General features: G+C 42.5%; 1 protein-coding gene across 1 annotated transcript; it reads left to right on the plus strand.

The window, feature by feature from the left end:
• The first annotated feature begins 3,022 nt into the window (after nt 1–3,022).
• fbp1a (fructose-1,6-bisphosphatase 1a) lies at nt 3,023–27,564 on the plus strand. The gene is made up of 7 exons (XM_034170806.1): nt 3,023–3,278; nt 7,840–8,002; nt 10,902–10,994; nt 11,122–11,262; nt 18,282–18,419; nt 21,541–21,660; nt 26,149–27,564. Exons 1-7 carry the CDS (start codon nt 3,109–3,111, stop codon nt 26,338–26,340), a joined length of 1,017 nt encoding a protein of 338 aa, XP_034026697.1. The 5' UTR covers nt 3,023–3,108; the 3' UTR covers nt 26,341–27,564.
• Nucleotides 27,565–27,936: the final 372 nt, after the last annotated feature.

Genomic DNA, 27,936 nt, shown 5'->3' on the forward strand with positions numbered 1-27,936 from the left:
AAAGACGTGCGGACGGGTCCACGCGTCGGGACGCAGCCGGCGTGGTGCGGCGGCACAGGAAAAACACCTCCGTGTTGATAACCATTTGTAAAAGCCAGGCGACTTTTGATGGCTTTCAGTGGAGTGAGTATATGAGAAATTGTTTAACAGCTGGACATGTTCCAACTTGTCCTTAAGGCTTCCAATAGAGGTGTCTTTCCTGTGGCGGAGCCGCCGCTGCAATCCACCCGCACGTCTTTCATTAAAAAAATCTCCTTTAACAGTGGAATATCCGGATAAAATGCTGAAACCAACTTCTTCTGAAACTTCTCTGTTCTCTCACGACGTCCTGGATCAATAGAGCCTGAAATGTGGAGGTTTTCAGCTTGAAACAGGCTGATGACGGCGCCTGGGAGCGCTGCATGACGTCTCGCACCGTGGGAAGTCCTTAAAGCGACAGTATCATCTCAAAATCTCTCATCAGCTGTTAAAATTTTCACCGAAAACCAGCTTCATTTTTCGAACCGTGTCCACTTCGATGTGTCTCACAGGTTTAGAAAAAATTTTGATCAAACAAAGCGCCAGTCTCTCAGCAACTTCTCAGACAAAGGAATTCCGACGAGGGGCTGGACGACTCCTCCCACAAGGAGTGCTCACAGGCAAATGACGTCACCAACAGGCGCGGAAAAACTCACGCATGCGCACGAGGGTTCAAGCATGTCTGACGTAAAAACATATGAATGAAATCCATATAGTTTTTGAAAAAAATAAAAAGGACCTATACTTTATTGACAGACCTCGTATAAATAAACTGAATTGAACTGATGTGAAACTATAGAGTTGGCTATCATCTGCAGAAGATGCAACAATCAATATGTACACTACCAGTCAAACGTTTGGGCACATTTTCCCATTCAATTAAATGGTAAAGGGAGGTCCAGGCACATCCAACTGGGAGGAGGCCCCAGGGAAGAACCAGGACCTGCTAGAGGGATTATACAACCCCTGGCAAAAATTATGGAATCACCGGCCTCGGAGGATGTTCATTCAGTTGTTTAATTTTGTAGAAAAAAAGCAGATCACAGACATGACACAAAACTAAAGTCATTTCAAATGGCAACTTTCTGGCTTTAAGAAACACTATAAGAAATCAGGAAAAAAAATTGTGGCAGTCAGTAACAGTTACTTTTTTAGACCAAGCAGAGGGAAAAAAATATGGAATCACTCAATTCTGAGGAAAAAATTATGGAATCACCCTGTACATTTTCATCCCCAAAACTAACACCTGCATCAAATCAGATCTGCTCGTTAGTCTGCATCGAAAAAGGAGTGACCACACCTTGGAGAGCTGTTGCACCAAGTGGACTGACATGAATCATGGCTCCAACACGAGAGATGTCAATTGAAACAAAGGAGGGGATTATCAAACTCTTAAAAGAGGGTAAATCATCATGCAATGTTGCAAAAGATGTTGGTTGTTCACAGTCAGCTGTGTCTAAACTCTGGACCAAATACAAACAACATGGGAAGGTTGTTAAAGGCAAACATACTGGTAGACCAAGGAAGACATCAAAGCGTCAAGACAGAAAACTTAAAGCAATACCTGGACTGTGGATGACTGGATGAAAGTCATATTCAGTGATGAATCTCAAATCTGCATTGGGCAAGGTGATGATGCTGGAACTTTTGTTTGGTGCCGTTCCAATGAGATTTATAATGATGACTGCCTGAAGAGAACATGTCAATTTCCACAGTCATTGATGATATGGGGCTGCATGTCAGGTAAAGGCACTGGGGAGATGGCTGTCATTACATCATCAATAAATGCACAAGTTTACGTTGATATTTTGGACACTTTTCTTATCCCATCAATTGAAAGGATGTTTGGGGATGATGAAATCATTTTTCAAGATGATAATGCATCTTGCCATAGAGCAAAAACTGTGAAAACATTCCTTGCAAAAAGACACATAGGGTCAATGTCATGGCCTGCAAATCCGGATATTAATCCAATTGAAAATCTTTGGTGGAAGTTGAAGAACTAGTGATGTGTTGGAGCGTTCTTTTGTTTTTCATGATTCCATAATTTTTTCCTCAATTGAGTGATTCCATATTTTTTTCCCTCTGCTTGGTCTAAAAAAGTAACCGTTACTGACTGCCACAATTTTTTTTCCTGATTTCTTATAGTGTTTCTTAAAGCCAGAAAGTTGCCATTTGAAATGACTTTAGTTTTGTGTCATGTCTGTGATCTGCTTTTTTTTGTACAAAATTAAACAACTGAATGAACATCCTCCGAGGCCGGTGATTCCATAATTTTTGCCAGGGGTTGTACATCCAATGGTGTGAAAAATATATAAAAGGTCTTACTTAAACAAAAGCTGATTGATGAATGCTGCTGTTGCTGCATTTCCAATGTTTAATAGAAAAAGAAAACCTTCAGATTGCAAGTGACTAATTTGTCTCATCAGATCTGTAATAAAGTGCAGAGTTAAAACATTACTCTGTGAAATGAATACCTAAAAAGCCCATTCATAAACATCGTTTTATTGTTGGAAAACAGCCGTAGAATGCACATTTTACATCTACAAATGAAAAAAAAAAAAAAATTCCCAGGAGAAGGAAGGTCTTTCCAGAGGCCGGTTTTCTGGACAAAACTTTGTCCACTCACCCTTTTTAAATCAAAGGCTGAGCGTGCTTGGTGAAATAAAGCCCTGAAGAATCTGAAAAGTCTGCAACAATCTCCAAGGAAAAAAGAATGTGAAGAAACAAACCCCAAAAAGTCACATACTTAAGTTATGACAGCTTGTACATTTCCCGTATCAGTACACACAATGGCTTTTGTATCTTTCTGGTCGAGTTGGTCCGCCGAGCTTCTTTTATTGCAGTCATATCCGTCTGTGAGCTCACATTGCGCAAAGATTGTACAAAAACATCATTGCGTCAAACCAAGACCACGCCTCTCCTTCGTACGAGCCCACGCCTCCTCCGCGCGGAGGCCACGCCTCGCCCGCGTTTCCACTTGAATTTGATTGGTCCGTGTTTCCTCATTGAAACTTTCCTGAGTTCCGTGTTATTGTTCATTTAAGTCTCGCAGCTTTTCCTCCAGCTTCTTGAACACTCTGTGGCACCATGTCGGACCGAGGAGCCTTCGACACTAACGTGGTGACCGTGACCCGGTTCGTTATGGAGGAGGGCAGGAAGGCGAAGGGCACCGGGGAGCTGACCACTCTGCTCAACTCGCTGTGCACGGCCGTCAAAGCTATCGCCAGCGCTGTGCGCAAAGCTGGGATCGCCAACCTGTGAGTAAACTGCAGCCTAGAATTGCCTAATAAATCATTCCACCGCTCTTGACAAAGTCTTAAGTCCACGTTGGGACCAACTGAGCCAGACTCTCTGCGCCAATCAGGAAGCGCTTACCTGAAGCAGCCACGCCCACCAAACTCTTTTTAAAACTTATTTAATTTTTAATTATACATTTAATATTTGTTCATTTGTTTCAGCATATTTGTAGATGTCTGGTATTGTACTATGTCAAAACGGAAAATACTAAGATTTTATTTGGTAATAAAAATTTGCCCTACACCCTGCACAGGGTGCCAGTTTGTCGCAGGGCAACATATTCAGATCAGGGAGACAGACACCCTCTCTACTTTTAAGATTAGGCTTAAAACTTTCCTTTTTGCTAAAGCTTATAGTTAGGGCTGGATCAGGTGACCCTGAACCATCCCTTAGTTATGCTGCTATAGACTTAGACTGCTGGGGGGTTCCCATGATGCACTGAGTGTTTCTTTCTCTTTTTGCTCTGTATGCACCACTCTGCATTTAATCATTAGTGATTGATCTCTGCTCCCCTCCACAGCATGTCTTTTTCCTGGTTCTCTCCCTCAGCCTCAACCAGTCCCAGCAGAAGACTGCCCCTCCCTGAGCCTGGTTCTGCTGGAGGTTTCTTCCTGTTAAAAGGGAGTTTTTCTTTCCCACTGTCGCCAAGTGCTTGCTCACAGGGGGTCGTTTTGACCGTTGGGGTTTTTACGTAATTATTGTATGGCCTTGCCTTACAATATAAAGCGCCTTGGGGCAACTGTTTGTTGTGATTTGGCGCTATATAAAAAAAATTGATTGATTGATTGATATAGACAAATAAATACATTCACACCAGCACACACAATTTAAAGTTTCCAGTCCACCTAATTTGCATGTGGGAGGAAGCGGGGTTTACCTAGAGGGAACCCACGCAGACACAGACAGGCCACAGGTGGGAATCAATCCCGTGGCCTTCTCGCTGTGAGGCAACAGTGCTAACCACTAATCCACCATGCTGCCGCAATAAAAATGCATGTACATAAAATATTTAAAACAACTACTGCCGAGGATAGCACAATGAAGTATAAATGTATTTCCTTTGTGGTCCTCTAGATAAGATAAAATGAGTACAAAAGTACAAAAATTAAATAAGGGAGAACTGAATAGTTCTGATACCCATGTGGACAAAATTGTTGCTACCCTTATATTCTGTGTACACATTTTAATATATGGTCAGAAACAAATGCAATCAAAGCAATTTTGTTTAATCAAACTATTTTTTAAAAAGCTGTGTTTATTGTTTTGGTAACTGTAAGTATGTGTTGGTAAGTTATTATTACCACAGTCACCTGACACTATAACCCTAACCCTATGGCAACAATGGAAATAAGATCATCTGGAAATCTAGTCCTTTGTTGGCTTACTAAATTAGTCAACAATTATTGTTGATAATTTGTCCATTAATGATTAGTCAATGTCCACATTTTCTGGATTTCAGTTTCTTAAATGTGAATATTTTCTGGTTTCTGTACTAATGTCTGTACTCATCTCTTTAAAAAAAAAAATCATCTGACTACATTTGGGTTCTGGACAAAACATCATCTTTGGCTTTGGGAAGTCCTGATTGAGATTTTTTTTTTTCTCCAGTTTTCTTACATCTTATGGATCAACCGATAATTTGTTAGTTGCATCCCTAATTTGTAATGATTGAGATTTCATAATAATTAGTGAAGTTATAATTGAGAAATGCTAATTATGTCTAAGCAGGTTGTAATTATTACTCTCTGTCATGATCATGTAATTGCAAGTTAATATCTTGTAGTTAAAATACATTTGCTTCTCGTGGGTTTGATGTTGCGTCTTGTAACTTGTGATGTCATGTGGTGGCCAAGTGGTTAGTGCGCTTGGTTTCAGTGTGGAAGGTTCCTGGTTCAAGCCCCACCCTTGCCACATTTCTCCATGTAATGCTTCAGGAAGAGCATCTGGCATAAAACTTGTGCCAAATCGAACATGCAGATCCACCTTAGATCAGCTGTCGCGACCCCAAGTGATTAAACAAGGGAGCAGCTGAAGGGGACTAATAGTTATGATTTAGTTCTTAAATATGATTTATCTTAGAACAGTTACAGTCCAGCGTTTTTCATTTTCTCTTTCATTAATATGGAACTTGATTGTACAGGTAAGAGCGCTGTACTCATGTTTACAACTCTGACCAACACAACTTTCAGTGACGGGTTTCTCCACCCAGCGTGTGTGAAGGAGAGGCACTGTAGGTACTTTCTTCCTGCTGCTGTCAGATTTCACAATCAGCACACTTGAACTGTCTTACGGACTACTTAAAAAAAAAAATCACTTTTTTAATTAAAATGTTTAATTACTATGTGCAATAACTGTGTTCTTGTATGTGTAATGTGAGCTTAATTGTCTTCAGTGTGACTCACATGTGTCTGAAGCATGGCAACTTTCTTCATACATATACGAGGTCTGTCAATAAAGTAACGGTCCTTTTTATTTTTTTCAAAAACTATATGGATTTCATTCATATGTTTTTACGTCAGACATGCTTGAACCCTCGTGCGCATGCGTGAGTTTTTCCACGCCTGTCGGTGACGTCATTCGCCTGTGAGCACTCCTTGTGGGAGGAGTCGTCCAGCCCCTCGTCGGAATTCCTTTGTTTGAGAAGTTGCTGAGAGACTGGCGCGTTGTTTGATCAAAATTTTTTCTAAACCTGTGAGACACATCGAAGTGGACACGGTTCGAAAAATTAAGCTGGTTTTCAGTGAAAATTTTAACGGCTGATGAGAGATTTTGAGGTGACACTGTCGCTTTAAGGACTTTTCATGGTGCGAGACGTCGCGCAATGCTCTCAGGCAGCGTCATCAACCTGTTCAAGCTGAAAACCTCCACATTTCAGGCTCTATTGATCCAGGACGTCGTGAGAGAACAGAGAAGTTTCAGAAGAAGTCGGTTTCAGCATTTTATCCGGATATTCCACTGTTAAAGATTTTTTTAATGAAAGACGTGCGGACGGATCCACGCGTCGGGACGCAGCCGACGCGGTGCGGCGGCACAGGAAAAACACCTCTGTTGGAAGCCTTAGGGACAAGTTGGAACATGTCCTGCCTGTTAAACAATTTCTCATATACTCACTCCACTGAAAGCCATCAAAAGCCGCCTGGATTTTACAAATGGTTATCAACACGGAGGTGTTTTTCCTGTGCCGCCGCACCGCGTCGGCTGCGTCCCGACGCGCGGATCCGTCCGCACGTCTTTCATTAAAAAAATCTCCTTTAACAGTGGAATATCCGGATAAAATGCTGAAACCGACTTCTTCTGAAACTTCTCTGTTCTCTCACGACGTCCTGGATCAATAGAGCCTGAAATGTGGAGGTTTTCAGCTTGAACAGGCTGACGACGGCGCCTGAGAGCGCTGAGCGACGTCTCGCACCGTGGGAAGTCCTTAAAGCGACAGTGTCACCTCAAAATCTCTCATCAGCCGTTAAAATTTTCACTGAAAACCAGCTTAATTTTTTGAACCGTGTCCACTTCGATGTGTCTCACAGGTTTAGAAAAAATTTTGATCAAACAACGCGCCAATCTCTCAGCAACTTCTCAGACAAAGGAATTCCGACGAGGGGCTGGACGACTCCTCCCACAAGGAGTGCTCACAGGCGAATGACGTCACCGACAGGCGTGGAAAAACTCACGCATGCACACGAGGGTTCAAGCATGTCTGATGTAAAAACATATGAATGAAATCCATATAGTTTTTGAAAAAAATAAAAAGGACCGTTACTTTATTGACAGCCCTCGTGTGTGTATATATATATATATATATATATATATATATATATATATATATATATATATATATATATATATATATATATATATATATATATATATATATATATATATATATATATATATATATATTTTTTTTTTTTTTTTTTTTCTGCTGTCACTTTGCTGCTGCAACAATGCAAATTTCTCCACTGTGGAACATTCAAGGATTACGTTATTTTAACTTTGCAGAATATTTAGGATGCTTCTCCAATGGACAAAGGTGAAAAGTGCAAACATTTGCATGTTTACAAAAAGTTTAAAAATACAATATTATGTTATAATATTAATGATCAATACACAACAAAGAGCAAAGAGTCACATGTCAGTGAGCCACCCAGCCAGCTGTTTCACTAAAGGCTTTATTAATTAACTGGGAATTTGCTTACATGAATGAAAACAATACTTGAATAGAATTCCTTTTATGAATGTAAACCTGCTGGTTTGACTTAAAATGTCTCATGTCCTGTCTACACCTGACAAAATAGACCAAATTCCAAATGGCTACATTTACTTAATTTATGTGCATGGTGTTTGTGGTGAATTTCATAAGAGCTCTCTTCAGTTTTGCTCTTGTGGTTGTTGCATTATTTCACTCAAAAAACATATATATGTTCCCTTCTTTCAATGTCATAGCAAATAACAAAAAAAAAAAAAAAAAAAAAAAAAAAAAAAAAAGAAGTTTGGGTCACAGTTTCTGTCTTTGTGTGCCGTCAGTTATGGCATCGCTGGCAGCACCAACGTGACCGGTGACCAGGTGAAGAAACTGGACGTTCTGTCCAATGATCTGGTGATCAACATGCTCCAGTCGTCCTTCACCTCCTGTGTGCTGGTCTCTGAGGAGAACGAGAAAGCGATCATCATCGAGCCGGACAGAAGGGTGAGTTGGACTGTGTGACATCAGTATAATTTAAATATCCCCCCAGACTGTGCTTTTTTTAAGCACAGTCTGGGGGGATTAATTATTTTTTTGCATTTTATTGCAACAAATGTCATCCCAACTGAATACGGTTGACTCACTGAATCCCTGCACCTCTTCCTCCTCTTTCTCGCAATAATGGTTCGGTCCAACTGATAAGAATGATGTGACGTGTGTTCAACCACAGCTTAATCATGTGGCGTTATCATTGTTCATTGTGCGTAAACAGGAGTCAGAATGTGTGTGTGCTTTATTTTGCACCATTATTTTATCGTCCAAGATATGTAGTTGCAAAATGCTAACTAAATCTGTTTGCCAGTAATATATTTCACAAGCATTTCAAGATAAAATGAGCATGGCCCCAGTGAAGCAATTATTCTGTGCAAAATCTCTCTTTATCTAGCTTGCAGTTTAAATTTGATTGGGTTTTTTATTATTATTATTATTATTAAACCCAACCAAAGTCTCATAATTGTTTTCCTGCACTGGTGAGAGCAAAAGTGTAGATGAGAAGATGAGTGAGTTACCCCATCCAAAATGACTTTAAGTAGACAATAACTCAAAAACAAATGCTATTTCCATATTTTCTGGACTGCAAGTTACACTTTTACTAGTATAGGAGATCCTTTGACTTGTATATCGTCGCCTTCCTAAAATAATGGCTTAAGTCATGTTTTGGAGAATATGACTTAGGCCATTATTTTAGGAAGGTAACAATATGGAAAAAATACTGCATTATCATCTATCGCCACAAGATGGCATCATCTGCATGAGTAACAAGGCACTCTCGTATATTAAATGAGGTACTGAGATTCACAGTTCAGATCAGAAGATGGAGGTAGCACACCATCAAGATAGATGGTAACAAGCTGTAACACAGAAGATCTGAATGATCTTGCTTGCCGAAGAGAAATTTAAAATGTTTAATTACACAATATAGCAATTACTTATCTGCTCAGAAGAACTACACTCGTTAGTGACTTAGAGTTACTGTGCAGGATTCGGGCTTCTGTTGGTGTAGTTAGCTGTTAACTCAACAAGTCGTAGTTGTCCAGCTGTCAGACAGCAGACATCAAAAGAGATTGTTAATGTAGGCATGAGAATGTTCAGAGGATTTCTGACTTTTTTTAAACTTTCATTTGGACCATTTTTAAGATCAGTGTAAATCTGTTGAGACAATTTGGTGGGGGAGGTCCAGTGGGAACAATTTGTTGGCTTTGCCAGTGTTTTTAGCTGTGTCTCCCGAGCCACAGTTTTTGGTACCCTCTCGCACATTTTCTTTAATATTAAAATCCATTTACATATGAATGAAGCCAGTCTAGCATTACCATCTTAAAAAACACGCAGTTTCATCCCAGGTACAGCTTTATTTCAGCAAGTCAGGATGTGTCACACAAAAAGCCTTCCTGGATTTCTGGGAACTGCCATCATTTAATTTGAGCTGTTTTCGCCAACTATTTTTGCACGATTATAAGTTTGGCCTGAAATATGACTAAAATAATCTAGAGGAATGTTGAGGGTCATGTCCAAGAGATCGACAAAGGTATTGATGACCATTTTAAGTGGACTTGAGCGAAGCCTTGAGTTGGACAGAACACACTCGAGAAAAGGAGAATTTCTCTGTAAGCTAGAGGTGCTGGGAAAAGCCTTTTGACAGACAGAAAAAATAAAAGCAAAACATGCCAAAAAAGAAACAGTTTTCATAGTAAATCATATTATACACAGCATGTAAGTGTGTGTGTGTGTGTATAATATTAGTGTTTGATACATTATTGTACATTATTGAATAAACTGTTTATAATCATCATTAAAATGTGAACCTGAAGGAACTGTGAAGATTGCTCCAGGAACTAGTAAACATTAATGAGCTTCTGTTGTCACTTAATACAAATACACTGATATGTTTATTGGATCAGTTCAGAGCTTCATTGAATTTTTGAAAAACTTAAACTTTTTGCATTTAGACAAGTTTTGAGTTGAATTCCTGTGATTAAACATTTTCTGAACAGCTGTTAATTTTTAATTGAGGCTGGTTGCCTGCTCTGACATATAAAGTTAAAAGGGACATTTAATGGTGTTCTGCCAATAAATAAGAGAAAGATGAACCTGTTTTACTTAATAATCTCTCATGATGGGAGAAACCATTGCCTGTATCTCATCAATAAGGCTGAGTAACTGCCTACATTAGCAAAATATTACCTGAAAACTCTAGAAATGAGTACCTCCAAACTAGTGAAAATTAATTATTAATTAATTCCAGGAATGTATGGGGCTGGTCTCATGTCTCTAAATGATGCCATATAAATGTTGAGTAACAGTGTGATTGCATGATTATTGCTTAACTGTCCTGTGCTGCAAGAACCTGAGTGGAAATGTCTGCATTAGTTTTTTTTCTTCACTCCTCTTCGAGTCTTCCTTTTCTCTTTACATTGTTGTGTTTTTGTACGTTACATCAGGCTAAAAAAAAAGACTAAATGTGCTCATAGCAGGGTAATTCCTACATGTACAGTCATCATTTTGGAAGAATTTTGGAGAATGTTCAACATGGATCCTCAACCAGATTTCATTCTTGAAAGTAAATTTTGGATATCATGCTGTTGAAAGATGAGTTCAAATCAGCTGTATTCCACTGATTGTGCTCCTTTGTTCCACTGTATTTATTTATTTATTTGCAGTTTCATTGAAGTTATCAGACTAGAAGACCGGGGCTGCAGTATCAGACCCTGTTGAAGTATAGGTCATGTGGAACTAGTTGTGGTTCCTAAGTGACTATTGATGTGTCCAGCAGTTATCACATATTAAAAAATTTTTGTGCAGCTACTGCTGTTGTTCATTTCTCTGGTATTTCCTTCATTTCCAGGGTAAATACATCGTGTGCTTTGATCCTTTGGATGGATCCTCCAACATTGACTGTCTTGTGTCCATCGGTACCATTTTTGCCATCTATAGAAAGGTACCTGAATTCCTTGTGATCAGATTTCCAGGTCGGAGTCTTTTTCCTGTTTTCAGACACACCTCACTTTGTTTTCACACTTTCAGAAGAGGGAGTGATTTCATAATCAGAATATTCTCTCTCACAGACCACAGATAATGAGCCATGTGAGGAGGACGCCCTGCAGCCCGGCAGGAACCTGGTGGCGGCAGGCTATGCCCTGTACGGCAGCGCCACCATCATGGTGCTCTCCACCGGCCAGGGAGTCAACTGCTTCATGCTCGACCCGGTAAGTTAGTGAATGAATGAATGAGTTTATTCAGCACGCACATAAACAAAACAAAACAAAATACCAACATAAACTCTTACTAACATAAATAAAAAAAAACAAAAGAAAAATACAACAATAACTCAGTTTCTCAAATTAGGTGCGGCTGAAAGGGCATGGGCTGAAGCAAAAGCTTATAAATGCCCACCCCATACACCGTACACCCATTACCATCCACAGTTAAATACACTCAAATACGATAGAAATCAGAAAATAACATAACTAAACAGAATAGAACAATTTCATATTTACATTTACATTTTATATCTACATTAGAATATAGTTAGGTACTAACAAATGCATCAGTGGCATTCCATTATTTTCTGTTGGGAAGGTGTCGTAACACGGACCCACAACAGGGGGCGCAAATGAACGGACAATGGATAAGACAAAGAGTAACAATTTAATGTTGTGAAACGCACAACTGGATACAGACAAAGATACAATGCCAATTAAACACAAGGTGACGTGCGGGCAGGCTCGAAGATAGGAGACCTCTGGCGATCAAAGAGCCGGGACCCACACAGCTTCCACCACCAACGGCCTGAAGAACACCGGAGCCGCCAAGTCCTGAGTCCCCAGGTGGTCACCGTCTTCTGTTGCAGACCCTGGTACTGCTGGCAGAAGATGAAAAACAGTCAATGGTGAGTGTGTATCCACACACCCAGTACTCCTTCACCTACAGATCTTCAAGGAGGGAAAACCTCCACCTCCAGAAACAATTTCACCCGTGCAGCTCCTGTTAGTCTCGTCCCTGGATGGAGTGAGAGGCGAAGAACGTCGCCCTCCCACTATCCGCCAATCCAGCTTCTGACAGAGCCCGCAGGAACACGGCTGCACACAGAACAATGTTAGATACAACGATAATTCAGCAGAGAAGGTTACCTTAGACGGTAGCTAATTTCTCGGCGAGGAGGTGGAGTAATAATCCGGCTTTTGTAGGGACGCTGGTGATTGGTGACAGCTGGTGTAAATGAGTGACAGCTGTCACTCTCTGTCTCGGCGCCCTCTCATGCTTGAAGCCCGCACTCCAAGCAGGGTGCCGACTGGTGGTGGTGGGCCAGCAGTACCTCCTCTTCAGCGGCCCACACAACAGGACCCCCCCCCTCAACGGGCGCCTCCTGGCGCCCGACCAGGCTTGTCCGGGTGTCGGCGGTAGAAATCGGCCAGGAGGGCCGGGTCCAGGATGAAGCGCCTCTTCACCCAGGAGCGTTCTTCGGGTCCATACCCCTCCCAGTCCACCAGATATTGAAAACCCCGGCCCTTCCGACGGACGTCCAGGAGCCGACGAACAGTCCATGCCGGCTCCCCGTCGATGATACGGGCAGGAGGTGGTACGGGTCCGGGAGTGCAGAGTGGTGAGGCGTGGTATGGTTTTTATCTGGAGACATGAAACACTGGGTGTATCCGCAGTGAAGCTGGGAGTTTCAGCTTCACTGCGGCCGGGCTGAGGATCTTGATTATAGGAAAAGGTCCGATGAACCGGTCTTTGAGTTTTTGTGATTCAACCTGCAGTGGGATGTCCTTAGTTGACAACCACACCTCCTGCCCAGGCTGGTATGTAGGGGCCGGGGAACGCCGGCGATCTGCATGGGCCTTAGCCCTCGTCCGGGCCTGCAACAGGGCAGAACGGGCGGTCCGCCACACCCGGCGGCACCTCCGCAGGTGGGCCTGGACCGAGGGGACCCCGACCTCTCCCGCCGAATGCGCGGAGGTTACGCAGCGGAGGGCCTGTTCCAACTCCTGGTTCGCCCGCTCTGCCTGATACCCGGATGAGAGACTCACGGTGGCCCCCAGTTCCTTACAAAAACTCCTCCAGACCTGCGAGGAGAACTGGGGACCACGATCCGAAACGATGTCCGATGGTATCCCATGCAGACGCACGACGTGGTGGAGGTCTGCTGTCTCCTGGGCCGTCGGGAGCTTCGGGAGGGCCACGAAGTGGGCCGCCTTGGAGAACCGGTCCACTATCGTGAGGATGACGGTGTTGCCCTGGGACGGTGGGAGGCCCGTGACGAAGTCCAGGCCGATGTGAGACCAGGGGCAATGAGGCACAGGCAGGGGCTGGAGGAGGCCCCTGATCTTATGATGATCCGCCTTGCCCCTAGCACAGGTGGTACAGGCCTGGACATAGTCCCGGACGTCGGCTTCCAGTGACGCCCACCAGAAGCGCTGCTGGACCACTGTCATGGTCCTACGCACTCCAGGATGACAGGAGAGCTTGGATCCGTGGCAGAAGTCCAAGGCGGCAGCCCTGGCTTCTGGTGGGACGTAGAGTCTGTTCTTAGGACCGTTCCCCGGGTCCGGGTTCCTTGCCAGGGCCTCCCGGACGGTCTTCTCCACGTCCCATGTGAGGGTGGCCACGACAGTGGACTCGGGAACGATGGTCTCGATGGGGTCTGACAACTCGGCCTTGGCTTCCTCTTCGTGCACCTGGGACAGTGCGTCGGATCGTTGGTTCCTAGTCCCGGGACGGTAGGTGATCCGGAAGTCAAAGCGTCCGAAGAACAGGGACCAGCGGGCTTGCCTGGGGTTCAGCCGCCTGGCGGTCCGGATGTACTCCAGGTTCCGATGGTCCGGGAAAACCGTGAAAGGCACCGTAGCTCCCTCCAACAGGTGTCTCCACTCTTCAAGAGCCTCCTTCACCGCGAGGAGTTCCCGATTGCCCACGTCATAGTTACGTTCAGCGGGGGTCAACCTGCGGGAAAAGTAGGCACATGGATGGAGAACCTTGTTGGACTCCCCGCTCTGGGACAGAACGGCTCCTATCCCTGAGTTAGAGGCGTCCACCTCCACTATGAACTGGAGAGTAGGATCAGGCTGCACCAGAACTAGTGCAGACGAAAACCGGCGTTTCAACTCCCTAAACGCGGCTTCGCACCGATCCGACCAGGTGAAGGGGACTTTAGCGGAGGTCAGGGCAGTCAGGGGGCTAACAACCTGACTGTAACCTTTAATGAACCTCCGGTAGAAATTTGCAAAGCCGAGGAACTGTTGCAGCTTCCTACGGCTTGTTGGTTGGGGCCAATCTCTCACCGCCGCAACCTTGGCCGGATCTGGGGCGACGGAGTTGGAGGAGATGATGAACCCCAGGAAGGACAAAGTGCGGTGGAACTCACACTTCTCGCCCTTCACAAACAACCGGTTTTCTAGTAACCGCTGCAGGACCTGACGCACATGCTGGACATGAGTCTCAGGGTCTGGAGAAAAGATGAGTATATCATCCAGATATACGAAGACAAACCGGTGCAGGAAGTCCCGCAAGACGTCATTAACCAATGCTTGGAACGTCGCGAGGACATTAGTGAGGCCGAACGGCATGACCAGGTACTCAAAATGACCTAACGGGGTGTTAAATGCCGTCTTCCATTCGTCTCCCTTCCGGATCCGAACCAGGTGGTACGCATTCGTAAGATCTAGTTTGGTGAACATTTTGGCTCCATGCAGGGGCGTGAACACCGAATCCAACAGGGGCAACGGGTATCGATTGCGAACCGTAATCTCGTTCAGCCCTCTGTAGTCAATGCATGGACGGAGTCCGCCGTCTTTTTTACCCACAAAAAAGAAACCCGCACCCATCGGGGAGGTGGAGTTCTGAATCAACCCGGCGGCTAAGGAGTCCCGGATGTAGGTCTCCATCGATTCGCGTTCCGGACGTGAGAGGTTGTACAATCTACTGGACGGGTACTCAGCGCCCGGGATCAAATCGATGACACAATCGTACGGTCGGTGCGGGGGAAGAGTGAGTGCCAGATCTTTGCTGAAGACGTCAGCAAGATCGTGGTACACCTCGGGCACCGCCGTCAGATTGGGGGGGACTTTGACCTCCTCTTTAGCTGTGATTCCGGGTGGAACCGAGGATCCAAGACACTCCCGGTGGCAGGTTTTGCTCCACTGCGTCACCACCCCAGACAGCCAATCAATCCGGGGATTGTGCTTCACCATCCATGGAAATCCCAGAATCACTCGGGAGGTAGGTGTCACAAAAAACACGATCTCCTCCCTTTGATTCCCAGACACAACCAAGGTCACGGGCTGTGTCTGATGTGTAATTAACGGGAGTAGAGTGCCATCTAGTGCTCACACCTTCAATGGTGAAGGCAGAGCCACCAGAGGAAGCCCTACTTCCCTGGCCCATCTGCTATCCAGCAGATTCCCTTCTGACCCCGTGTCTACCAGTGCTGGGGCGTGAAGGGTTAAATCCCCACTCAGGATTGTTACTGGGATTCGTGCTGATTTATGGGTTTTCCCCGTGTACATATTATGGCCCACCCTTAACCCAGTTCCTAAGGATGGGCGTTGGAGTTTGATCGTTTGGGGCAGTCTTTTAACCTGTGCTCACAAGAGCCACAGAAAAAACACTCCCCGCGGGCCAGCCTCCTTTGTCTGATATTTGGTTTTAATTTGGCCCTGCTCGTGTCCATAGCTTCGTCAGCAGGGGGAGCTGTTGCCACACGGAGCCCTCTGGCAGTGGAACGTGGGGACGACGACACCCTTTCGGACCCGGAGGAAAGAGGGACGGCTTGAGCCCGACCACGCCCCCCGGCCTGCTCCCGACGGTGTTCATTCAACCGGTTGTCTAAGCGTATAACCAAATTGATAAGCCCGTCGAAATCTTGCAGTTCCTCCTTAGCCAGCAGATGCTCCTTCAGGACCGGAGACAGTCCGTTTATGAAGGCGGCGCGGAGCGCAACATTATTCCAGCCGGACCTCGCAGCCGCGATGCGGAAGTCGACTGCATAATCAGCTGCGCTCCGGCGTCCCTGTCTCATTGACAGCAGCACGCTCGAGGCGGTCTCGCCTCTGTTGGGATGATCAAACACCTGTTTGAATTCCCGTACAAACCCAGCGTATGACGTCAGGAGCCACGAATTCTGTTCCCAAAGCGCCGTAGCCCAGGCGCGTGCCTCACCTCGAAGCAAATTAATCACATAAGCCACCCGGCTGGTATCTGATGCGTACATAACTGGACGCTGTGCAAAAACGAGCGAACACTGCATTAAGAAGTCTGCGCATGTTTCGACACAGCCTCCGTACGGTTCTGGAGGGCTTATGTAAGCTTCAGGGGACGGTGGGGGGGTTTGTTGAACGGCCAGTGGAACGTCTGTCTGTGGCCCAGAGCCAGCAGGAGGAGTCACTGCAGCAGCGCTTGAGTCGCGCGCTTCCACTCTGGCGGTGAGAGCCTCCACCCTCCGATTGAGGACTGCATTCTGCTCGGCTACCAGATTTAACTGAGCGGTGAAAGCGGTAAGGATTTGCTGCAGATCACTTACCACGCCTCCTGCTGACGCCTGCGCTCCTTGTTCTCCCATTGGCTGTTCAAGCTGTGGTTGACGCCCCTCGGGATCCATGACGAATGGCCGAGAAATCCTGTTGGGAAGGTGTCGTAACATGGACCCACAACAGGGGGCGCAAATGAACGGACAATGGATAAGACAAAGAGTAACAATTTAATGTTGTGAATCGCACAACTGGATACAGACAAAGATACAATGCCAAGTAAACACCAGGTGACGTGCGGGCAGGCTCGAAGATAGGAGACCTCTGGCGATCAAAGAGCCGGGACCCACACAGCTTCCACCACCAACGGCCTGACGAACACCGGAGCCGCCAAGTCCTGAGTCCCCAGGTGGTCACCGTCTTCTGTTGCAGACCCTGGTACTGTTGGCAGAAGATGAAAAACAGTCAATGGTGAGTGTGTATCCACACACCCAGTACTCCTTCACCTACAGATCTTCAAGGAGGGAAAACCTCCACCTCCAGAAACAATTTCACCCGTGCAGCTCCTGTTAGTCTCGTCCCTGGATGGAGTGAGAGGCGAAGAACGTCGCCCTCCCACTATCCGCCAATCCAGCTTCTGACAGAGCCCGCAGGAACACGGCTGCACACAGAACAATGTTAGATACAACGATAATTCAGCAGAGAAGGTTACCTTAGACGGTAGCTGATTTCTCGGCAAGGAGGTGGAGTAATAATCCAGCTTTTGTAGGGATGCTGGTGATTGGTGACAGCTGGTGTAAATGAGTGACAGCTGTCACTCTCTGTCTCGGCGCCCTCTCATGCTTGAAGCCCGCACTCCAAGCAGGACGCCGACTGGTGGTGGTGGGCCAGCAGTACCTCCTCTTCAGCGGCCCACACAACAATTTTCAATTCATTTAAAGTTTAACACATTTTTACCTTCTAAGCAATTACAAATACTCTTGCACCCTGATCATTACTGGCATAATGTCATACACCAAATACTGTTCAATATCTATACAATCGTCTACACTTCTTACTAACTCTATAAACATTTTTACTCGTTTGTGTACTGTGCTAACATAATTTCTTTATATTTCTTTTTGAACTTATAAATGTTTCCACACAATTTAATGTGGTTATCCAATGGTAGTCCATGTGGTAGTCCATCTCGAGTGACTGCACGGCTCGTTCAGGCACTTACATGGCACTGACTCAGCATGCACTTCTATTTGGAGCTGAGTCAAATAAATGTGAAATGGTTTCTATGAAAAAAGGCCTGTTCTAATTAAAAGGTATAACTCAGTTCTCTTATTTAATGTTTTTTGGCTTCTCTGTGCTGATGAGACCTGGAAATCTAAACTGACTTGTTGCTGTAAATTAAATGTAATTATATTTCAAAGACATAAACACAAGGAAAGCTGTAACAACTAATTAGTTAAATGCCCCACAACACCTGTTTCCTGGAAAAGCGTCAGCGATTGGACACTGAGCCGACGTGTGAAAGAACTATGAGCTTTGAGGCTAATCCTGATATTTACCAAAGTCCTAAGAAAGAGGTGCAGGTAAAGGATTTAGGTATTGAGATGAGAAAATCTGAGATCCACATGCAGTGCCTTTCTTTGATCTTGTTGATGGGAAAGCTTTTGAGGAATTGTCTTGATTTTGATAAAGCTGGTGTTCACTTGGTTCTTGACAAGCTTTTGAAACTGTGGATGGAATTTCTGTTTTCTTCTCATCAGGCTATTGGAGAATTTATCCTGGTTGATCGTGATGTGAAGATAAAAAAGCGGGGCAAAATCTACAGCCTGAATGAAGGCTACGCAAACTACTTTGACCCTGCTGTTACAGAGTATATCCAGAAAAAGAAGTTCCCTGAGGTAAGACTCTTGTTAAAGTTGTATGAACAGACTGCAGCTACCGCCAGCGTGGCGACAGAGCACCACTCTGATGTTGACCATGTAGATTCTTTTAAAAGTAATTCAGTTAAAAATAAATAAATAACTAAATGTAGAGGTAGGAGGATATTTATTTGCTTTTAATATCCAAGTTGTCCTTTTTGCACTAGGGTTTCAAACTAGCAACCCCCAAGGGTGATGATTTATTGTTATCATATACACACAATGACAGTCATGACATCTCAAGACTTCAGCAGCACATGTTTGTCAAAGGTGTGCGCACATAACTGGTACTCATGGTGCTTGTGTGTGATAAAAATAAATGATGTGCAGCGGAAAACACAAGGAAAGTGCATCATAAGAGGAAAGCAATGGCAGATTGTAGGAAATGTGTTTCCCTCTGCTGTGCATCAATGGTGTTTAGCTTACACGAGCACGATGAGTACCAGTTATGTGCACCCCTAATTATAAAATATGCAAGTAAAAAAAGCGAGTTTGACATGTAGACTAATTGAATGTGCAGCAAACATGGATCTGAGTTCTGTTCAGACAGTATAGAGGTGTGTTGTGGATTCTGTTGCACCTCTCTCTCGATAAAGTAATCCAAATGTATTTATTATTATTCAGTTTCTTTAACCAGGTTTTAAATCACAGTGAGACCTGGCAAAGACAGCAGCACCAGATACACAATAGTTGCATAAAACCACTGACATCACTATTAACAATGCACTAGTACAACAAAAGATGAAATAATAAAAATTCTTCGCATTCTTTCTTCCTTCACCTTATTCTTCTTCTAGCTTAATACGATAGTGTCTTAAGATGGCTTAAAAAAGTAATGATTGGGAAAAAAATTAACTTTGCTTTCCAGAACTTGGCCAAATGTACATGAACGTGACTGTATTAGAAATTGGCCTGTTTATAGCAAATGAAAACTCTTTAAGACGCAACACTGTGTAGAAGATTTGCCTTCACTCAGTGTTTTCATTCAAGTCGAGTCTGGGAACATGCGCTGGACCAGCCCACCCACACCTTCCAAAAGTAACAATCTGCCTGTCACTGCTAGGTGAAGTGTGGTCATCTCCCTTGCTTTCATTTATGTGCACTTTATGTTGCACTTCTATAAGAAACGGAAATTGCTGGAGAAAAAGGATCTACTTTAAAAGCTATAGTGTGTAGGATTATTGTAGTGCAGTGGATAACTGAAAAAAAATGCTTCAAATGGTGATGCAAGCACCAAATTTGGCACACATACTCAAACATTACTCTTTTAAAAATGCCGGGTACCCACGTGAACTTTCAATAGGTGGCCAAGAAGGGGTCAATTGAAGTATTACACAGGGGTCAAAATTTAAAAATGCTCCGATCATATTGAAAGGTATTCCATATTATTTATCTGATCATAAAGATTCCAAAAAGGTATGGTTTGGACTATCTGTGAATGAATGGTCTGGAGTTATGGGGTAAAAACAGCAAGAACACTGAGAAAGGTCAATTTCAGTTTGTACAGGGGTCAAAAGTTAAAGTTGCTCCAATTTTGGTAAAAGGTGGTGCAAATTACTGGTTGAGCTAATAGGATTAATAAATGGAATAGTTTTGACTGTGTTGCGTGCTTGGTTTGCAAAGTAAAGGTTAAACAATATCAGCATCCATTGGATTCTATGACATGTGACCTATGCTACCCTGTAACATAACTAAGCAAGATACATGATGCAAACTATTCCTTTTTAAAACCGTATTCACCCAACTATTAATTTTCATCACTTTTTACCAAAATTGGAGCAACTTTAACTTTTGACCCCTGTACAAATTGAAATTGACCTTTCTCAGTGTTCTTGCTGTTTTTACCCCATAACTCCGGAACATTCATTCACAGATAGTCCAAACTATACCTTTTTGGAATCTTTATGATCAGACAAATAATATGGAATACCTTTCAATATGATTGGAGCATTTTTAAATTTTGACCCCTGTGTAATACTTCAATTGACCCCTTCTTGGCCGCCTTTTGAAAGTTCACGTGGGTACCCGGCATTTTTAAAAGAGTAATGTCTAAGGAGTATGTGTGCCAAATTTGGTGCTTGCATCACCATTTGAAGGATCCCTCAGTAAATATTCACTTATCTGCTGCACTATTGGTGTTTATTAGCAAATTGGAATATAGCGTTCATAACAGTCTGTTCATTAGTGTAGAAATTACCTGCAACAATGAATTGATGTGTTCTCATCAGCTTACAAGAATAACTTCTGCATATCTATAAGGGTGCAGACATCCACATGGACGACCACCATGTTGTTACTGTAGCCCAAAAGGGACATATTTCAGTGATGTTCCTGGGGGTGTGGAGCGTGGCTTTTCTGCATCGATTTCCTCAAAACCCATACTGATAAATGGGCAGTGGACAGGGATGTATGCCCACACAGACTGACACTCAGTTACTGTTAATGTCAAAAATTTAAAAATGAAGTAGTGATGGACATTTATTTCTTCTTATTCAGCTGGTAACTGTTCAACACATGCACACACCTGAAAACAGAAACTGTGTCATTGTTAAAATGATAATATACATAAATATTACAATACCTCGTTATTTACAGCAGGTGTTGAGACTGGCTGCCTGCTGGAGAATGCCCATTGTTTTGCTATGAGTGGACATTGGGCCCATTGCTATTTTTAACCCTGAAACATCCCTTGACTTACTGCATCTTCCACATTTTGTAGCACAGCCAGAACGCTGAAGAAAAAAATGAATTATTAGTTGCTTTGCTACATACTGTTTACTGGTACAGGTTTGAGAACCCTTATTTTTGTGAAATTGAGGATCATACTTGCTTATCACAAGACAAGGCACGGGAGCATGAATCCCCATCACCAAAGAAGCGAAAACTTGAAGATAAACAAAATCACGACTGGCAACGGCATAATGCAATCTTGAACCTCACCACTAGATGACACTAAAGCCTACACACTGTAGCGTTTGGTAGATGACCTTCTTTTGTCTATTTCAGTCCAATAATGAGAAGCTTGTATTTTAAATTGAAGAGCTTAGCAAATGTGAATTTACATGGCAAACTCAAGAGACTTTTTTTTTAATGACTTTAGGATGGCAGTGAGCCCTACGGCGCCCGCTACATTGGTTCCATGGTGGCAGATGTCCATCGAACGTTGGTATATGGAGGCATCTTTTTGTACCCAGGAAATCTGAAAAGCCCCAAAGGAAAGGTACGATCTATAACTGCAGTTTGGTTTGCAGCAACAAGCATAGCACAGAATAAGTGACTGTATGATTTATTAATCCAAACATAACTCATCTCTAATGGGCCTTCCACACTGAACACGTTGGAAGCATCAAAAATCGGTCTAAAAAGCATTATTTTCAATGAGACGCATTGCTTTTTTAGATGTGTCAGAAGTGTCGCGTCAAAAGCCGAGCTAAAGCGATGCTTCTGACGGGAGCGAACATTGCCGCTTGTCGGCAGGCTGACGCGGTCAAAGTTCAACCCAATCCAACTTTCGACACTCTGAGCTGTGATGTACCTTTGCGCTGTCCAATAGGAACAACGCGTTAGGCCAAAACACGGAAGACTAGTGGCAGAAACCACTGATCTCTACAAAACGGAAACGTCACAGGACTGTTCATTTATAGAGCAGTTTTCTGAAGAAAAATCCTTGGAAATGTTTTTTGTTGTTGTTACCTCAATTTCTGATTTACTGTTAAAAAAAAGTTTAGAACACTTGTAATTAAAATAGCTAAATAAATCAATAAAGGGTTCTTTAGAAACCTTTCATCTGTAAATTAAAACCACCTGTTATTTCAGATTAGATAATTTCTTGTTTAACATAAGGAACCTCGGACATTTATTTTTAGACAAATAAAATAACATGGAAATTTGTAGCTTTTTTAAGTCTGGTAGATTATTTATATCTCATTTCAACCAGAAAAACAGACACTGTGAATAAATACAAATGTTTATTATAAATGCAAGTGGAAATAATTTAACAATGACTGCAGTGTGATTGTAAAGTAGGATTTCTGTGACATAAACATCATGATGAATTTTTTATATATAGTCATTTCAACTTGTAATTTCGTCAAAATATGTAATTGCCTTTAATGTTATCAGGACAGTCATTTCTAAAATATGAATTTGAGCACAATAAGTGGAGAGCTTCTACCTGTGCAAATGTCTTTTGACTTTGATTTGTGGACATTTTTAATGATCCGTTCATTTATTGTTAAAATATAAAATGAAACAGCTTTTTTAAAAATAATAGTTGCTGTTGAAAGAGCCTTTTATTTAGAAACAGGTGATGTTATGCTGGATTCTCGGGACCAGATGAAGGTCTCTTCTGCAGCTTTGAACTCTGGTGGTGTTGCTGAAGACACTTTTGTCTTATTTTGAAAAGCAGAGATGTTTTCTTTCGACTGGACTTCGTGGTGTTCAGCTCATCAATGGAAGTTTGGTTGTCTACACAGCAAATGTTCCTGATTGGGACAAATAAACATATTTCTTTAAATCTAAAGAAACACTAAACAGTTTATATATAAAAAGAAAAAAAAAAAAAAGGAAAAATGGAAAAAAAAACGCTGAACTTTTTTCAGGTTGTGGAAACAGCCAGAGTGTGATGTAGCAATCTCCGCCCCCTTGCCGCTTCCGAAGCGAAGCGTCTGACGTCACGCGTCATACGCATTGGAAATGCATCTGACGGATTGGAAGGCGTTGACGGATTGGCCTGACGTGTTCAATGTGAAATGCCCATAAGTCTTTATTTATTCACTAGTGCATTGCCTGTGGGGAACCACAGATTGGGTAGTGTTTATAAAATAGGTAGACATTTTTCAAGGGTGGTAATAAATTGTGCAATGTTTCTATAATGAGTTGGAATGGTGTGCGAGTCCAGGATGTTTTTAGAACCTTAGACCTCAACAGTTTTTAAGGGGAAGAACTCAACCCTTTTATTTCCTGTTGATTACCTATTTTTATGTTAATTTACTGACTTAACATATTTCTAAATTGTTTAGGCTCTTGTTATCATATACAAACTGTTATTACTATCATTATTTTTTTTCCTCATTATTTCTATTTTGTCATTTGATTTTTAAATGGACCACAATGGAAATAAGTGTTTTCACTTTCTTGTGTCATCCATGTATGTTTAACATCTTTACAATTATATTATGTACTTACATTGAACTTACTAAATAAAATCACACACTTGGGCCTTTAATATATTGGTGATTTACCTCCCCCTGGTGGAATGGCGTGTGAGTCCAGAAAGTAATTATCAATGTTCATTGTTCAGTGTTGTTGGCTAATATCCGTAGTTTGTCCAAAAATACTAGTTCTATCAACATTCTGTTTTGGCGGCGTTCATCCTTGACCCAAAATACATAAGCATACCAAACAACAAATGTCAGCTCTTCCCAGTTTGTCATCGAAGTTACACAGATGCACGCACACAGAGCTTTTTGTCTTTTCTGCATTCTGCTGTAAGCAAGTGCTTTTATTTTTACACACCCACAAACAGACGGCGGCAGAAGACATCAAACGCAGTACAATTTTCACTCATTCTAACATCAAGATCATGGCACTTAACCAAACTGACTAAACCAATTGAACTACATAAACACAATAAATCAGTAACATTAACAACACTGTTAAACTAACATGAACCACAATAACAACATTTAAAGGCCAAAAACCCCAAAGTCCCATAGTGCATTGCAGCACAACATCCATTGTTCACTGTTGTTGGCTAATATCGCTAATTTCTCTAAAAATATTTGTGCTATCAACGTTCTGTTTTTGCAGGGTTCATCCTTGATTCAAAATACATAAGCATACCATACGGCAAATGTCAACTCTCCCCAGTTTCTCAGTGATCGAAGCCATGCCAAACAAACAGGTGTGAATCAGGTGTCCCCTATTTAAGGATGAAGCCAGCACCTGTTGAACATGCTTTTCTCTTTGAAAGCCTGAGGAAAATGGGACATTCAAGACATTGTTCAGAAGAACAGTGTAGTTTGATTAAAAAGTTGATTGGAGAGGGGAAAACTTATACGCAGGTGCAAAAAATTATAGGCTGTTCATCTACAATGATCTCCAATGCTTTAAAATGGACAAAAAAAACCAGACGCATGGAAGAAAACGGAAAACAACCATCAAAATGGATAGAAGAATAACCAGAATGGCAAAGGCGCCATTGATCAGCACCAGGATGATCAAAAACAGTCTGGAGTTACCTGTAAGTGCTGTGACAGAAGACGCCTGTGTGAAGCTAATTTATTTGCAAGAATCCCCCGCAAAGTCCCTCTGTTAAATAAAAGACGTGCAGAAGAGGTTACAATTTGCCAAAGAACACATCAACTGGCCTAAAGAGAAATGGGGGAATATTTTGTGGACTGATGAGAGTAAAATTGTTCTTTTTGGGTCAAAGGGCCGCAGACAGTTTGTGAGAGGACCCCCAAACTCTAAATTCAAGCCACAGTTCACAGTGAAGACAATGAAGCATGGTGGTGCAAGCATCATGATATGGGCATGTTTCTCCTACTATGGTGTTGGGCCTATATATCGCATATCAGGTATCATGGATCAGTTTGGATATGTCAAAATACTTGAAGAGGTCATGTTGCCTTATGCTGAAGAGGACATGCCCTTGAAATGGGTGTTTCAACAAGACAATGACCCCAAGCACACTAGTAAACAAGCAAAATCTTGGTTCTAAACCAACAAAATTAATGTTTTGGAGAAGCCTGCCCAATCCCCGGACCTAAATCCAATTGAGAACTTGTGGGGTGACATCAAAAAAGCTGTTTCTGAAGCAAAACCAAGAAATGTGAATGAATTGTGGAATGTTGTTAAAGAATCTTGGAGTGGAATAACAGTTGCCACAAGTTGGTTGACTCCATGCCTCGCAGATGTGAAGAAATCATGAAAAACTGTGGTGATACAACTAAATACTAGTTTAGTGATTCACAGGATTGCTAAAAAAAGCAGTTTGAACATAATAGTTTTGAGTTTGTAGCGTCAACAGCAGATGCTACTATTATTGTGAACACCCCCTTTTCTACTTTTTTTACTAATAGCCGAATTTCATAGCCTCAAGAGTGTGCATATCATGAATGCTTGGTCTTGCTGGATTTGTGAGAATCTACTGGTCTCTCTCTCGTTGCAGTTTGCCGCTGTTGTTTCTTAAATTGTACATGGAAAATAAAGCATTGTTAATTCTGTTCTTTAATTAAATTTTGTTTCCTGGTACGAGCAGTACCAGAGACGGTAGTAGTATCGTTAACATCTCAATGATACGATCCCTAGTGCAGAAGAGTCTTATGGATCTCAGTTCCAGAATGTCTATCTGCTTACCAAATTTCAGTGGAGTACGGTCATTGTTTTTCTTGAGTTATCAGAAAAACAAATACGGGTGAAACTGTTACCTTCTTGGCAGAGGTAATAAATCGATTTTGACGGTTCATCAGAGGAAATGGTCAACTTGTGAACTCTGACATAATACAGTTAATGAGAGATGATGCGATGCTGAATAATTTGACAATTCATTGATTTCTGACCAGGGTGTACTCACATCTCTTATGTACTTTGTAAAGTGGATTAAAATGGAAATAATAGAGGACATTCTTGAGGCACTCGAGGTTTAAAGTTACTTGATGTGTACAAATTGAAATCAGCCTCTTTTTTCCTCTCTCTCTTAAAGCTACGGCTGCTGTATGAATGTAACCCCATGGCCTTCATCATGGAGCAGGCGGGCGGCATGGCCACCACCGGCTATGAGACCATCCTCGACATTCAGCCCAAAAGCATCCACCAGCGCGCCCCAGTGGCCATGGGCTCCCCCGATGATGTACAGGAATACATTTCCATCTGCCAGAAGCACGGAAAGAAGTGAGACCTTACAGAAGCACATAGTCAACACTTCTTGCAAAATCTTGCAGCTCCAGATTGTGTGTTTGTGTTTCAGGGGGGAAAATTATTCTTTCTTCTGAGCTTGTTGTCACTGTGTTTTTTTTGTTGTTTGGGTTTGTGTGGAAGCCTGTTCCCATCAGAGAGAAGAAAAAAAAAATGGTTGACAGCTGATACAACATAAGGTTTGTGGTCATATCTGGCCCTGGCTTGTGGTGGGGATTAATCATCATGCAGCTCTGACATTGTGATTCCACTGTTGCACTCTTGATGTTTGGACCTCACAACAGTTCCCATCAATGTCTAAAATGTGCAGATAGCAGGCTCAGTTGTGTACATTATTTACTTCTGAGCAGGTCCTCTCTGTACATCATATTAAATATCTCTACATTAACTAACAACCAAACAGTATTTTTATATAAACATTTGTCCAACACCCACTTAAATCTTTCAAAAAAAAAAAGTTGACAAATAGGATAAATAAAAGGGAAGTGACCTCTGTGTGTTTGTGTATCCGGAGCATCAACTGAAATTCAGACTTTCAGCCTTTGGCTTACGTATGTATTTTCTCATGAGGATTCAAGTCAGGAAAACAGCAAGGTGATTGGACCAATATGCACTTCCACAATAAGAGCTTGTATTTCAAAATAAAAGCCTGTGAGGTTGCAGCAGACCTGACAGAATTCATCAACCTGTCCATCCTCACATCCCAGACAGCAGATTAAAATCAGGATGTTTTCTTTATGCATGTGACCCCAAACCCAGAATTAACATGTTCACACTCTGGACAAAACAGCAGAAATGTGTCTCAACTGTGTCACACACAGTTGGAAATCATTTAAGCAAACACAAGCTTTGGAGTTGCACAGTCTTCTTGCTGTGCTAGCAGTATTCACATTCCATGCACAGAAACCAAATGGAAGGTATGAAGGTGGTTTACAGTTTAGAGGAAATAAGACGTCTGTGTCTAATAAATTGAACTGCACACATTTTGTTCAAAATAGTTAAAGACCAAAGATGAGCCAAAGGCAAATGCACTTGATTACACAAAGCTATGTTATAGCACTTCACGTTTCCTTTATCAGTACCTGGATTACTGAACTTACCAGGACCAAATGAAATATCTATGCAATGATTCTTTGTGCCTTATGAATGCAAATTGTTTGGAATTATGAAGCCTCGTAATAAAGCCAAATGATTCTTGAGAAAATGTTTGTGTTCTCATCATTTTAACATGTAATTTGTTTTCTGTAGTTTCTAATGAGTGATGCAGGATTTTGAAGTAGTCTACTTGCTGAATTCTCTGTGCTTGTGAGTTGCAAAACTAAACACTGCCTTGTGGACATGAGTAAACCTTGGAGGGAGCATTCAGCAATGCTATAGTATATTCAGCCCTGACCTTCTGACTAAAGGTCAGTGGAAGCTCGCAGCAGCCAAATGACATTTAAAACTCACATGAGTTGCTGTTGTAATAAAAAGCGTAGCAAGTGAGCGCTTCTACTCACGTTTATACTCTTAAAACCCCTTTAGCTTGTCAAAGAAAAAACTATAATGCAAGCAAAAGCATTCTGATACATCTGAA

The sequence above is a fragment of the Thalassophryne amazonica genome, chromosome 5 (assembly GCF_902500255.1).
Source record: "Thalassophryne amazonica chromosome 5, fThaAma1.1, whole genome shotgun sequence".
Classification (NCBI taxonomy): Eukaryota; Metazoa; Chordata; class Actinopteri; order Batrachoidiformes; family Batrachoididae; genus Thalassophryne; species Thalassophryne amazonica.